This window comes from Cyclopterus lumpus, chromosome 1, assembly GCF_009769545.1.
Source record: "Cyclopterus lumpus isolate fCycLum1 chromosome 1, fCycLum1.pri, whole genome shotgun sequence".
Classification (NCBI taxonomy): Eukaryota; Metazoa; Chordata; class Actinopteri; order Perciformes; family Cyclopteridae; genus Cyclopterus; species Cyclopterus lumpus.
Window position 1 is genome coordinate 14,837,687 of NC_046966.1, and position 15,034 is coordinate 14,852,720.

Sequence of the window (15,034 nt, forward strand, 5' to 3'; positions counted from 1 at the left end):
CCATATTGTTTTTGTTTTGTTTTGTTCCTCTCTCTCTCTGTGTGGTTGCTGTTGGCCATAACAGGCAGTGTAGCAATTCATCAAGTCCAAACTGTCACACGGGCAGCAAAAGAAGCCTGGAGGGGGACAGGTAAGATCATTCATTCATTCATTCACTCACTGACTCACCTTATTAATCTCTTCTCATTACTGCTGCTTTTTCTCTTCCCGCTGGAGGGATGATATCTACCGTCTGTGTTGTTGTAATTTACTGGTTATTGATTTTTTTAAATTCTTTTAAGTCACAGCTTGTGCAGTATGTTGCCTTGAATCTAAGCTGAAAATCATAAAATCTCCCTCTTAACGCCATGCAGAATCACATTGGAAACAATGTCAATCCTTCAGTATTACCATTAATTTGTTACAAATAGAGTACAACTGTTTAAAGCTGCTAAGTTCAAAATTCAGAGCATACTATATCTATGATTGAGGGATTGCCTCCACACGGCTCTCAGCATGGCGACTAAGGCCACGCCCACACTACTACGTTTCCATTTTAAGACGCATATCTTTTGTTACGTTTACACTGAGCGGCCACACTACACAACGATGCTGAAACGCTCGTATCGTATGGACGGAGATCGTTTTAGTTTTTAAAACTCTGTTTAACGTATCATTCTAAACCTCTGTCTAAATAGCACACAGTGTCCGAAATTGAGGGTTGTATTAGTTTAATTTAAATGTTGCTGTATTTATAAGGTTTTATATTTTTATTTATTTTTATTTGCTGATGGCAGTCGTATCCAGCCCACCTCTATCCTGAGAGGCAGTAGGGGGAGAGGGGGCCCGCTGAGGCCCTTTGGCCAGACAGCCTTGGCTGGGTCCTGCCCAAACTCACCACGGCTAGACAGGTGCATGCTCCAGCCAGCTATACGCCTCCACTCCCCTTGTGCTGATTTCCTCTCTGTCACACTGAGTGTGGTAATACTGTATGCACAAGAATCACATGTACATATATCAAGAAGCCAAAATCATGTTAAAGTTCATTCCAAGAAATAACTACAACAACCATGTTAACTGAGGTAGTCATGTGAATATATTATACTGTTCAGTGTGTTTATTTTTTTGTATACTGTAGTATAGTAACTGGGATATATAGAAATACTGAGATGCTGTGCATACGGTCTGTAAACACACTCAGTTCCACTTCCTTTACTTCTCCTGCTCCTTTACTTATTCTGATCTATTCCTCTCCTAACTTGACCTTTGACCTACATAACTGAGCATCAGTTTATTGTCTCTGTGATTCAGTTTTGGGCTTTACTTCAATTAGTGATGATCATAGTTATAATGATATGTTTTGTTATACCTCCTCTCCTATCTCTTTGTGTCTTTATGTTCCTGTCTGTCAGAGCACATCCTCATGGCAGCCCCTCTTCTCCAACGGGGACCTCATCAGGTCGCAGGGGCAGGCAGCTGCCTCAGCTCCCTGCAAAAAGCAGCAGTATAGAGCAAGGTATGTTGTCCGCAAGGATGTAGGTTGGATTTAAAAAATCGGGGGACACAATGAAGTCAAGTTAGTATGTAACATTTTAATGCCATCTTAGTCACAAAAAAATACATTTAGTTCTACGTTTTTGCTTTATTTCATTAGGCAAGAGGTTCTCTTTGAGTAGTCTGTCAGGATGTATTTAGCCTTGACAAGCTCCTCCAATCAGATTTGTGTAGGGCAGCCTATCGACCATTTCACAGTTTTGAAACAAAAAAATGTGTGCCTGTTTATTTTCTGTTGCAGTGTATGTGAATGGAAGTTCACTGACACCCACAACTAAAATAAATACTGATAAGGCCATGAGCAAACATTAAATTAAAGTGATCTTAAAGAACAAAATAATTCACACCCCCATCTCGTCAACTTTCAAGGCTTGGTCAGTGCCTCTCTGCATCTGATACTGACTCACCACTTAGATGCACCAGGCTTTTAACTTATTCCAATATAATTATTTGACGGTCAGAGCAACTGAGATAGAATAAAGAGCGAGAAAGTCATCACATGGTGGACAGAGGTTGGATGGGTCAAACAAACACAGGACTTTCAACCAGGGGACCGCTATTCATGTCCTGTGTGAAACATTGACTTATAACGCCACGTACGTAACAAACATAGTTCATTTACATGTGTGTGTGTGTGTGGATATATATGTATATCCGCACACACACACACACCATATTGATCACTCTATCCCCCAAATCATTCTCAGAAGTCCTGTTTGGAACAGCATTTAAACATATTTTGTATAGCTTGGTTGAATAGCTGACTTAGGTGGGTGTATTAATGTAGAGAATCTTAATGTATCAGGTGTAGTTGTCATTTGCTGATAACTTAACATTACTACCTGATTACAATTTTAGTTGCTCCCAGGTTGATGTGAGCATGCCTGTTGGATTTTCTGTCATACAGTAAACTTGAGTGTCATCAGTGCACATCATGCTCCATCTAGTGTCAGAAACTAGATCCTGCATCTTCAAGATTCTCCCTTATTGGGAACACACTGCTGTTTCTAATTCATTCCCCCTTGTTTTTCTATTTTTTTTTGATAAGATAATATATTCGTACACATTTTTGTCTCTTTTGTTTCAGCCCTCGCAGTAGAGGAGCGAGCCCGACAGCTGCAGATGAAAGTACATTCCTACCGGCCTTCAGCCTCCCACGACCCTGAGATGGACCTCAAGACCAAACGGGAGGTCAGCATCTGAGTTTCCCATTTCTCTAGATCCTTTCCTCCGCCTCCTGCACTTGATAAATGATATATACTATGTGTCTATTTTTCTGTCCTCAATTTGAGTATAATCATAATTTCTCTCCCACGCCCTTTTCATCTTTGTCCATAGATGTACGCAGAACAGAGGCGGAGCAGCGACAACATGTCGGCCAGATCATCAGACAGCGATATGAGCGATGCGTCGGCCCTTTCCCGTGCCAGCAGTGCCTCCCGTCTCAGTAGCACCAGCTACATGTCTATCCAATCAGAACGACCCGGAGGACGACTCAGGTCAGCCCTCATTTGCTATTGGTCATATGTTCAATTAAGATGTTAAAGGTGCTGTGAATCGGAGTCCATCCTATTGTAATCACACCTATTTATCCACTTAAAATCATCTCCTTTTTTAAATAAGCCTAAATATATTGATGATTAGGGGTTGTATGTTATACGCATGCTAACACTGTGTGTCTTTCTGTTTTATTTCTGCATGCCAACTGCTGCATGTCTCTGTCCTTCTGCATACTCTATCTCCTCTCTCCTCACACACACACACACACACACACACACACACACACACACACACACATACACGCACACACACACACACACACACACACACACACACACACACATATGCTGAATGGTGGAAATCCAAACAAACTGAACTCAGATCCAAGTCATTAGAAGAGGAGAGGAGGGACAGGAGGATCTCGTGGGGGGTGAATGGAGAGGAGGAGAGGAGGAGGGATGCAGGAAAGAGACGATTCTCTGATGAGTTGAAGCGCAGGAGACACACTGTAGCTGGAGACACAAGGGAGTCCAGGTAAAGATCAATAGATTCGAAAATGGTGAATTCACTGATGATGGCAGACGATCCATCTTCTCACTGAACAACCAAATCTGGATCCCCAAGATAGAGTCCCTAAATCCCCCATTATTTTAAGACAGCAGAATGCAAGGGACCCTTTGTAATGACAGCAATTATAGACAATTCCTTATTTAATTTTGTAGTAAAATAGTAGTATTTACTACAGAGGGAGGGCAGAGGTCAGCTTGAACTTGTCGTCTTGCTCACTGACACTGGGGTTAAAATTGGATCTTGCAGCTGAAATATGTTACATGTTGAACCCAGTGTCTCACTTTGTGCTTTGTCAGACATCACAACAGACTAATGTTTGCTATGTGTTAGCGAGCTACTGTAGTTAGCTAAGGCCCTTGCAAACATCAAAATGCATAGCTTTGTAATCTACATTCCACTATAACACAAGTTGCATTCTGTCAAAATGCTTTAGGTTATTTCACAGAAATAAAGTACGCCTAAAATAACATTTGGACTAAATGCTTGCTGCACACATAATGTTAGTCATACTCAGTGTCATGATCCTACAGTTTTCCCATTCTTCCTGCTGATGCCTCACTTTTCGTTCCTTAAAGGCTCAGTATTTCAGTTTGCCAGCTCATAAAAACTTAGTCCTGGTTTCTTTACCCTGTTAGTAGTGCATCCCACCATACAGCAGTATTATAGCATTTGTAGTTGTTCTTGTTTGCTATCAGAGGAAAGTGACAACGAGGCTCCTTCACACATTAGAGAGCGATGAGTTGTTTTCCCTTTTGGTGTAGGCAGGGCTAAATTGGACTCCGTCTCTGTAAAACCATTCAACTTTTTAAGTCCCTCAACTTTATGGAGGTGACGCAGTGAATGATGAAAACTGTTTTTAATCTGAATGCAGTATAAAACAACAATACATCGTACAAATCTAAAGTTATCTCAACTTTGTATTTGTCAAGGAATATATCAATAAATGAATGTAGCTTTTATAAAACACATACCAATCGCAAACCAAAATATAAAACTATAATTAAAAACACCTACACTTAAGCGAAACATTTCAAAAAATAAAAGACAAACCGAGCTTAAATAATTAATTAAAAGGTAGTTATAAATACAAAATCACAAAAGATCCCAGCGTTCTCTTTATGTGCACACACCCTCACACACAAATGCACACACACATCCCCTACTGACCAGTAGCAGTGTGCTGACAGAGACAAATGACCCTATCCCAGTGGTCGTCAGTGGCCAAGTGTTGATGTAGTGCAGCTTATTAGCTGGCTAATGTATTGAGGTCTGGGAGGAGAAGAGAGAGGGGCCCCAGTCGTAATGGCCTTAGCACAGATCAATCCAAATAGAGCGTTATAAAAGCACAGCCCCAGGGCCTTTGACACACTTTCTAGAGTCTGAGGTGAGAGAGAGAGAGAGAGAGAGAGAGAGAGAGATGGTTAGTGTTAAAAAAATCAATAAAAAACAAACAAGCCCATTGACAAACTTATGGCCAAAAGTATGAGGATGCCTGAATATGCCATCACATAAACAGTAAAACACATTTTGAATCTAAAATAACCCCCAGATGTTGGAGTCAGCAACCATTTTAAAAAAGGGACTAATGTGGCGGATTTATAATTCAGACAAAGGGTTTGTTTTGAGGGAGGAATTGGTAATCCAGCGATGAACAAGGATGGCTGGCTTCGGGTAATTTTTCACTAGAATATTAATATCTGTATTCTGTGGATACTCACCTTTGCTTTTGATAATGGAAGTGACTGAGTACATACAGATGAATGTAAATAGTTATAGCCTTCTTACATCTTCATATATTACCTATGTTCTTCAACTTGTTCCCCTGCTTGATATGCCTTTTTTTTTTTGATCTACTGCTCCCCATCAATTTTATATAATTCCCTTAACGGTGCTCATGTTCATTCTTTTGCTTAAATTGAGTGGAATGAATCTTCAGGTTTTCTGCCTTTCATTGTATTGGTTTGCATTTACTTAGCATAGCATTTTCTTTCTGTTGTCCATCCAACAGTTTTATGCTTATTAGTTTAGTTACATTCTAGCATAAACATAAAAAAAGATTAAAGAACAAATATGATATGACTGATGTTTTTCTATAGGTTATACATAAATCCAACACTGAACATAAATGCATATACATTTTCATTTTGTACAATATTGTTTGTCATTTTTGTTATATTTGGCCCATGTTTTCTGTGTATGTTTGTGCAATTCCCTCTGCATGTCTCAGATTCCTCCTTGCATGCATCCCGTGTTGTGACTGCCAGGACCCCCTCCATCCTCCAGACCCGGATCCTTCCCTCCCATCCTCTCCCTTCGCTGCACGTCCTTCCCTAACCAGCCTGCAAGAGGCAGTTGAGAGGCCTCAAACCACCCTCCCCCTTTCCAGTGGTTCACTGGATCCCCTGGTCCACTGGACTGTGGCTGTTAGGGGCCCACTGGGAGTAGGCGCTATGGGTGGTAGGGGCAGCATAGCTGGGCTCTCCTGCAGCACTTTGACCCCCTCTGAGGGGATGGACATGCGGTGGCTCATCCGAACCCCTCGGAGGCGGCATCGATCGCTGGGCAGCTTCTGTACGCGTGTAGTGGCTCGTTTGAGAAGAATTAACTTTAATACATGATATGATTATCAGCTTTGGACTGCGAGCACATTTAACCATAACCTGGCTGCTCTCTCTTTTCCTATAAAGTGTTGGCCCACTTTACAGCACAATTGTGTTGCATCAAACATCAAGCAAGCAAACTTGCATTTTAAATTCTTTGTAATTTGGTAGGATATGTCATCTTTGGGATCCCAAGTGTAAACTGTTATTTGATTCACATGTTGTGTGATTAAACATCACTCCTCAACAACAGGTAGTTTGAAATATTACAATCATGTTCCACTTCTCGTCAACGCTCCTGTTTATGAAGGTACATTATAGAAGAAGTTACAGAAAGCTCTTCTCCATGACACCAGATCCCAGTGTCACTCTGCGTCTTCTCTCTCCAGTCGGCAGATACGTTCGGTGGGCCGCAGCATGCTGAAGAGCTCCAGCGTGAGCGGAGAGATCTACACCCAGGAGCGCACCGACGGCAGCCAATCAGACACAGCGCTGGGCACAGTGGGGGGGGGCAGTAAGAAGAGACGCTCCAGCCTCAGCGCGCGGGTGGTGGCTATCGTTGGCAACCGTCGCAGTCGCAGCACTTCACAGATCAGCGGCCCAGGTGAGTTACCATAGCAACCCTGAAATAGTCACTGTCTATCCCACTAGTTATTTGTGATATGAATGTGGCACATTTACTAAAATTAGGATGTTCTTTCATTTCATTTATCGGAAAGGAAAGGAAATGTTTTTTTTATATTGGGGGATTACAACAGCTTTTTGAGTGACACGTTTAAAAGTAATTGAGATCAAAGTTAGGCACAAAAAGGGGTTTATCTGTGGCCATATTTGCTTGAATGAAAAGCGGGACGCCAAACATACCCAAATCTTCAAAGCTTCCATTCAGACATTTTTGTGTGATGTTACATAATACAGCAGGGATTTCAAACCACTGACGAGAAGGCCACAAGACATGTAGCTGGGGACATTGTACGCCTTTATTGTAAGTCAAAAGTAGACACATAGCAGAAAACCAGGTGAGAAAATAGATGGGGAATGAAATTATACCGTTTCTTGATGCAAACTGGGGACATTTCGGTCAATGTCCGGCTTCTCCAGCCCTTGGCCACTAAAGCATTCCCAAAATTGTCCTAACTAAAGCCCAGACAAAAGAGGTGGGCAGCTGATGTTAATTTAAAGCAACTACTAGCTGTCTCATCCAAGTGAAAGTTGCTTTGAAATTAGTTTTAAGCTTAACCAAACTAAATTCTATAAATCAGGATATTTCGGCCTTTGCTGCACAGATTTGCCCTTTAAAAAAAAAAAAAAACCTTTTGGAAAGTTCACCGGAGTGTACGTTGGAATACATTGGTCACTTTTAACATGGCAACCAGAGCAGAGATTAAATGTCTATGAAAGTTTACAGATGCTGGAGAAATTGAGAAACTGTACCGAAGCACTACACATTGCAAGTGTCCTTTTGTTCTGTAAAGGACAAACCTTTACTGCCCTTGAAAAACAACCACATAATATGATTCAGAACATCGTGGCTGAGCAGCTTAGCTCCCAGTCAAACAACAGTGTCTGGCTGGTCTGACTCCAGCATGCACTTTTACCACAAGGGAGGGTGGGGGGGTGGGGGGGGGAGTGTACAAGACTTGTGATGAAAACCAAACACTGTACTCCTCCTTCTTTGTAGTGGACATGAAAAGCTTTTACAGAACATTAGGCCTAAAGGGGCCTCTCTTCCTGATGTTGAAAGGACAGAGAGGAAGTAGAGCTAGTGCAGAGATAAACCTTAATTAAAAAAAATCTTGTTCATGATAGATGAGAGAAGAAGCAGGTAAAGAATTTATGCTCAAGGACATATCAATTCATCTCACGCTAAGAATACACAAGAGATGATGGGCGGCTCAGAAATGCAGCTACATTTTTCTCTTTGCACCATTTATACTAATAGTATGAGTCAGAAGATGTACACATCGCAGTCCACACACTGTTGTTTGAGTACTTTATCTGCCCAACTATTTCCTGTTTATTACAGATGGGTGTGACTTTTGCCGTGCTTCAGAAAGAGAGATCAACTGAATCTCTAGGCTGCCTTGTACTTTTCTACTTTTTAATTCCAGTGGTTAATTGTTTGATATGAAAAAGGCTATGCCCCATTGATAAGCTGGGGCATTTCCATACAGTGTTTGTTGTTTCCCAATCACATGGGGTAAAGGAAAACCTTTTCCTAATCTGTGATTTGTCATGTTCTCAATGGCACTGCACTCTTTTACACATTGAGTTCAGTTTAAATGTAATGTGGGGCAGTATTCAGCCACAGAAAACAGTTGTATAATGTTTTTTGTGGCTCTGGAGAAATATTATCGAGTCTGAAAGAATAACCATCAAAAAAATGTCACTAAAAGACAAGATACCCACAACAAGGCTGAAAGGGAAAACGTTATCTTAAACCTGTGTGATTTTCTGTTCTAAATTAAACACTTTTTGGGGCATCAGTAGTGAACAAAGACATACTGACTACAGGTTGCTACTTGAGCTTGGATTTTGTCTCAGGGTGTCAGAAGCTCATGCGCAATGCATCCTGGGACATGTTGGCACTGCCGACATGTCTCCGTAAGAAGAAGAACTCCGTTCTTGGCCAATATAGCATGCACTAAGGAGTTTATTGCTTAGCAGAAATAGATTATGATATTCATAACTATGTTTTCATTAGTGTTTAGTCACCTGAAACTTTGTTGTGTTTGCGTTACCTTAGAATGAGGCCCTCATATTTGCATTGGGAGCAGGTCCTCTTCACAGAGTTCACTGCCATGTTTCTACAGCAGCCCAGAACGGACAACCAAATAGTGGCTCCAGAGAGAGCCTTTTGGGTTTTTATGTTACCTAAAGGTTTGTAAATGGCAGTAAATTGAGCAACGTGTAATCTGAACCCACAGCACTAGATGCCGCCCGATCTTACACACGGTCCCTTTAAGAATTCAACTTGAATCATAGTTTTGCCTTTTGAAGTTTTTTTTTTACAGACCTATAAGAAAGTGCTGCTGTCAAGCGTTAACAATAGATTCATCTTTAACATTTTTCTTTGTGTGGGATATCTTACTTAGATTCAAATGTCGCCTATGTCAATAAGGCTGTAGTTTGTAGTCAGGGTGAAGGTTTAACTCATTTGTACCTTCTACTGGAAACTGAATGAGCATGAGACTGGGCAAAAATACCTCCAACTACAACAATGTGACGAATCCTGTTTGTACTCTTTCATCCAGAGGGGAAGAGTAAGAAGGAGAAGGGAGCACCTATCCAAAGGAGCACAGAGACCGGCATGGCAGTAGAGCTGACCAGGAACATGAGCCGCCAGCCCAGCAGAGAGTCCAACAATGGCAGCATGAACAGCTACAACTCTGAGGGGAAGTCAGTAAACCACTTTCTTCTTGAATCAACCACCTACACACACTCTACCAAACTCCATCCCTTATCATTTTTTCTCTCTTAAAGGAGACATCTAAATGATAGTCCAATTATATCTGGCTATATCTACTTTACATTTCCACCTGTGTTTTCAGGCTGCAATGCTTACATCTTCTTTTTCATTGGTTTCAAACAGCAAATGCAACATCGTTAAAGCTACTGTAGCTGCTGTCACACCCAACTAAAACACCTTGAATAAAATGACGTGGATGTGACAGGGAAGTTTGTATGCCAACATGTTCTGGACTGTATCCAGACGTACACTTACAAATTTTGTCATGTATGTGTCGGTCGAATGACGGTAAACAGAGTGTAATATAATGAGCACATAGTTAAAAAAAATCACCCGGCTCACGGAGGCAAAGATAAAACGCGTAATAAACTGAATCAAATTAAGGCATGGTGTTTTCTGTGATGGATTCTCTTGCTTGGGCAATTTCTGAGATGTTGTTCATGCTTAGAATAATGACTGGCAGTAGAAGGGTTCTCCTGAAAGGAGCAAAAGTAGTTCTGAATTCTTTTATTCTATTCTATTCTGACTGTGTGGGGATAATTGTTAACTGTATTGTGATACTTAATTCATGTGTATGTGCTTTCTGTATTAGTTTGATCTTCTCTGGAGTCAATGTGGGGGCCAGCAGTCAGTTCAGTGATTTCCTGGATGGCTTGGGACCGGCTCAGTTAGTGGGAAGACAAACTCTGGCTACTCCTGCAATAGGTGAGATACTAATGATACTCCTCTGACTCTCTTCTGACTTCTTTTTTTGTGTTTTGTATTTTTCTTTTCTTGTATGTGTTTGTTTGTATACCTTTAAAAAATAATAATTAATTAATCTTTTTTTTCCAGTTAATTAATCCTATTTGTTTTTGCATTTTATTGTATATTATCATTATTTACAAAGTAACTTTCTTTATTCAAACATTCTTAATGTATTTGTTTGAAGTTAAGACACTTGTGTGCTAGCCTTTTGATGAAATTTGGGTGAACTCAAATAATAATAATAATAATAATAATAATAATAATAATAACATGGTATTGGGTAACATGAAATTAATTATACTGTTTATTTATTGCAAGAGTATATTATATGTATATGTAACTAGTAACTATATACTAGTAATATTATAATGAAGTATAGTATATAATGTAATAATATAGTGAAATATAATTCAATATCAAGTATGCTATATACTAATATTGTATACTATTGTTGCTCTCATCTGTGTTAATGAAAGATCCCTTTTCACAAGAGTGTGCAGTCACTTATTTGTTTTGACTTCATGTTCTATTTGCAGCTGCCATTGATCTCTTGCTTTCGTATGACGACAATCTTCTTTTGACTTTTCTGTGCTTCCCAGGTGACATCCAGATTGGTATGATGGATAAAAAGGGTCAGCTGGAGGTCGAAGTCATCAGGGCCCGAGGACTCGTACAAAAGCCAGGATCCAAATCCCTCCCTGGTGAGAATCTGACAATCCTTGAGATACCAAAAAGCACCTAATCACTCCCTGCCTCCCAAATGTGTCAATCATACACTCTTCCCATTCGGAGTATATACACTCTACAATCCTTGAAATCCAGTAGACGCAGCCAAAGCTTGCTCTGTACTTTCCTTTCCCATAAAGATGCAACCAGCTCTGACCTAGATTATATTGGAGAGTCGCTGTGTTCCTTACTAATGGCTTTTTTATTGCTTTGTCTCTGCCTTCAGCTCCATATGTCAAGGTCTATCTGCTAAATAATGGAGCATACGTAGCCAAAAAGAAAACCAAGATTGCAAGGAAAACACTTGACCCACTGTACCAGCAAGCACTGCTATTCGAGGAAAGCCCACAGGGTAAAGTCTTACAGGTGAGCCCTCACCATATTTCTCTTTATCACAAATATTTTATTCCAAATTCATAATGATTACATATGTTATAGTAGGAGGAACTAGACTGCTGTGTAATTTGACTGAAAATGATTTTTCTTAAGGTGATTGTATGGGGCGACTACGGCCGCATGGACCATAAAAGCTTCATGGGAGTTGCACAAATCCTATTGGAGGAACTGGACTTATCAAGCACAGTCATTGGCTGGTACAAGTTGTTCCCCCCGTCATCCTTGGTGGATCCGACACTTGCCTCCCTAACGCGACGGGCTTCCCAGACGTCACTCGACAGCTCCTCTGGACCTCCTGGAGTCCGATCCTAGTGGACCAACAGCTCTACACCGCTTGACAAGTAACAAACTCATGAAACTTACTGTAGAGAGAAGCAAACAAAAACAAAAAGATGGCGGAAATATAGAACAACAACAATCAAAAGAATCACAACCAGAAAGCTTTGTTGAGATCTGACAATCACTCCTGTCGTGATTAATTTTGTCTGTTGTAGGGAGCGCCACATTTCAGTGTTTCATATCCATTAAGCAAATCTCATAGTTTTTCTCTGTGTATGCTGAAGAAGCCGGGCTGTCGATAGACAACAAGTAGCTCTCAAGACAGGAGACGACAGAGAATTAAATGATGCAGGGTGATTTTTAACTGAATCAACAATAGCAAAGAAATGTATGTTAAGCATCGGAATGTATGGACTCGAGACAGAGGCAATCACTCTCCACACCTGCAGGTGGTGCAGTCTTTCTGCAGTGGCCTCCTCCAGAACCCCAACAGACTGCTGGCACTCCTGCTTCCAGGCAGGGCGCTTGCGCGTGGGTATTCAGTCTGGAAGCACAGGGCCTTCTTCTGGTGCCTAGACCATGGAGCCGCATCACTGGTCCTTCTCTCTGTTGAAAGATCCTCTTTTCAGTATGTTGACCGTGGCTGAAGCCACACTGTTGTAGCGTGTTTGCTTTTGCGTCCATTTCTTTTTCCCTTTGTTACTACCGGCACAAAATGTTTTTACAGTATGTGAAATGCTCATGATAATGTTGTCAGTCTGGTGTGTGCATGGAGAGAAAAAAACAAAACACAAGAGAAAAAAAAAACGATGAAATGTCTGCAAGTGTAATGCAGGGGGGGGGGGGACTAGTGATGATGACACAGCTTAGACTTTTACACTTGACAGTGAGATTAGCGTGCAGCGTTGTTTTCCTTCTTTCACCACTGGCAACTGTCCAGGCCAGTTGTCTTTGTATAGATGTATATTAAGCCTCCCAGGAGGTTGACCAATAAATACAATATATGTCACTTTGAAGTTTCACAAGGGTTCAACATCACTGTAAAAAAATAAGAAAACAAGTAAATGCAAGAGCAAGGTCTAATTTTTCCCATTTTTTGGGGAGTGCATTCACTCACCCCAGCACGTTTTTAGCCAACCCTTAATTTATATTATTTAGAAATTTTAAGAAAAGCACAAGAGCTTGATTTTTTACAACAAAAAGTTTAACTTTTTGAAGAAAAAAAAAACATGTAGTTAAAAAAAGAGGAAAGAAAAGCAACAATCCTGTCACTGGTTCCATTCCTTTCTTGTTCAAGTTGTTAGGAAACAGACAAACAAATTGAAAAATAAGAATCACACACAATTTTGCCTGTGCATCTCTGTGACTGTGAAAGTAACCAATCAGACTGATCTGTCGGGACACCATGACCAATGCTCATCCGCTGTTCGGCCCGCAGACTCCTCCCAGCAGGAAAAGGGCAGGGCCAGCATGACTTTGGAACCTGTTCCAAGCTGCATGCACATTTTTGTAAAACAAAACAGATACAGAAAAAAGATGCTGAACTAGATACGTGTGTTAGTTCCACATACTGTAGGGCCGCTTGTATGTTGCATGCAGTTGTACAGTTTGCTTGTACTTGAATATTAAAGAGATAAAACCAAGAAACCGAAGCCATTCCCATTACACAAAGACATTTAAACACAACTGCAGTCAATTTCACATCCCTCAGTCCGGTGCTGAATGTCTCGCAAACTAAATCCCAAGATTACGGTGATGTCTTTCCTCGACCCTCTGGTAGATGCACAGTACTGTACAGTAGAACTGAGCAGACCTCACAGCCCCTCCTCCTGTTATTCCACATCAGAGTATACCTCCGAGGGGCTGAGATGATGTATAAATATATATCTACAAATCAGATCCACTTATATGGAAATATGAATTATGTGTCAACATAATGATTTCAGATATGCGAACACATGAACTGTTAAGTTATATAAAGAATAAATGCAGATGCACAGAGAGTCACACACTGTAAATACTCAACAGCCATTCGCTGGGATTTCATTGGGTTCAGTGATATTTGCAAAGGGGCTAAGTCATATAATGAGGAGCGACTAACACGTCATTGGGGACCATTCAGTGGGACAAAACAAGACGATGGACTTGGGCCACAAACTGGACGCCAAAGCTACAGGTGTACCGCTACACTTCAAACCCAATGTCTGAACCCCCCGGCCATGTTCAGAACAGTTGACTTTTCTTTTCATCGTCCGGTGAAGCTGGTTTTTTCTTTTTTTTCTTTCTTTGTCAGTATTAACAGGAAAAAAATTGCTGATTGTTTACAACTTCTGTGTTCCACTGAAACAAAAAGAGAATTAGAAAAAAGTAAAGCATTCACTGCAACATTACTTGTTTGTATAACAGATGTGGCTCAAATGATGTGTATGTTTTATATTTAAAAAAAAGTTCATTTTTATTATTTACAAATAAAAAGAATGTGTGGAAGAAAACTGCCTCTCAACTCGTCTTATCAGTGTGCCCCTCAAATCCCGACGCTTAAGAAATCCTGTTTTGTTTACCGTTGTATTTTCTAAGCCTCCATTTAAGTTTGACATAATGTCAAAAGGTCAAAGTTAAAAAACTTATTTCAAAATGGGAAATGCTGCCATGTTTGTGGGAAGGTTAATATTTTCCTTGGCCCCATAAATGTCCATAGTCAATGCTTCACTTGTCAAAGCAAAGCAGCAACTCACTAAACTGAGGGGATAAATTCAAAGAGTCTTACGCACAAGTGTTTCACTGAATAACTGAACTATTTGAAATGTAAGAAACTCAAGTCAGAAACATAAATAGGATGAATAGATCTACATTACATATTTCCTTTTAGATATTAACAAACTAGTCCTCTTCAGAAAATGTGAAAATAACACTAAAAACCACAAATAAGCCAAACAAATTGTTATTTGGTTATTAGATTTGATTATGACAAAGTTTCACTCACTACATTTCAAAAGTAAATATTGTACTCTTTATTCTGCTAAATGTACAGCTGTAGTTACCAAGTATGTAGACATGTATGATTTTTCGATTTACGCCACTAAACTATCCGATGTAAATCCTTCAAGTATACTGTTTTTAACTTTTAACTATTTAAAAAATTTTAAAAATACAAATAATGTCACTATAAATCTAAATAAGTCTCCTGTTATTTATAGAGTACTACCATAACAAC

The 15,034-nt window shown here is 40.2% G+C and overlaps 1 protein-coding gene across 1 annotated transcript in view; it reads left to right on the forward strand.

Moving 5' to 3' along the window:
- Window positions 1-11,853, forward strand: part of rims1b (regulating synaptic membrane exocytosis 1b) — a 68,847-nt gene extending 56,994 nt beyond the window's left edge. Inside the window, exons 23-33 of the mRNA XM_034541365.1 lie at window positions 65-130; window positions 777-890; window positions 1,392-1,495; window positions 2,621-2,724; window positions 2,872-3,032; window positions 6,593-6,807; window positions 9,458-9,602; window positions 10,265-10,377; window positions 11,019-11,120; window positions 11,372-11,511; window positions 11,635-11,853. Coding sequence (XP_034397256.1) covers window positions 65-130; window positions 777-890; window positions 1,392-1,495; window positions 2,621-2,724; window positions 2,872-3,032; window positions 6,593-6,807; window positions 9,458-9,602; window positions 10,265-10,377; window positions 11,019-11,120; window positions 11,372-11,511; window positions 11,635-11,853 — 1,483 coding nt within the window. The remainder of the gene's footprint in view (window positions 1-64; window positions 131-776; window positions 891-1,391; window positions 1,496-2,620; window positions 2,725-2,871; window positions 3,033-6,592; window positions 6,808-9,457; window positions 9,603-10,264; window positions 10,378-11,018; window positions 11,121-11,371; window positions 11,512-11,634) is intronic.
- The last annotated feature ends 3,181 nt before the right edge of the window (window positions 11,854-15,034 follow it).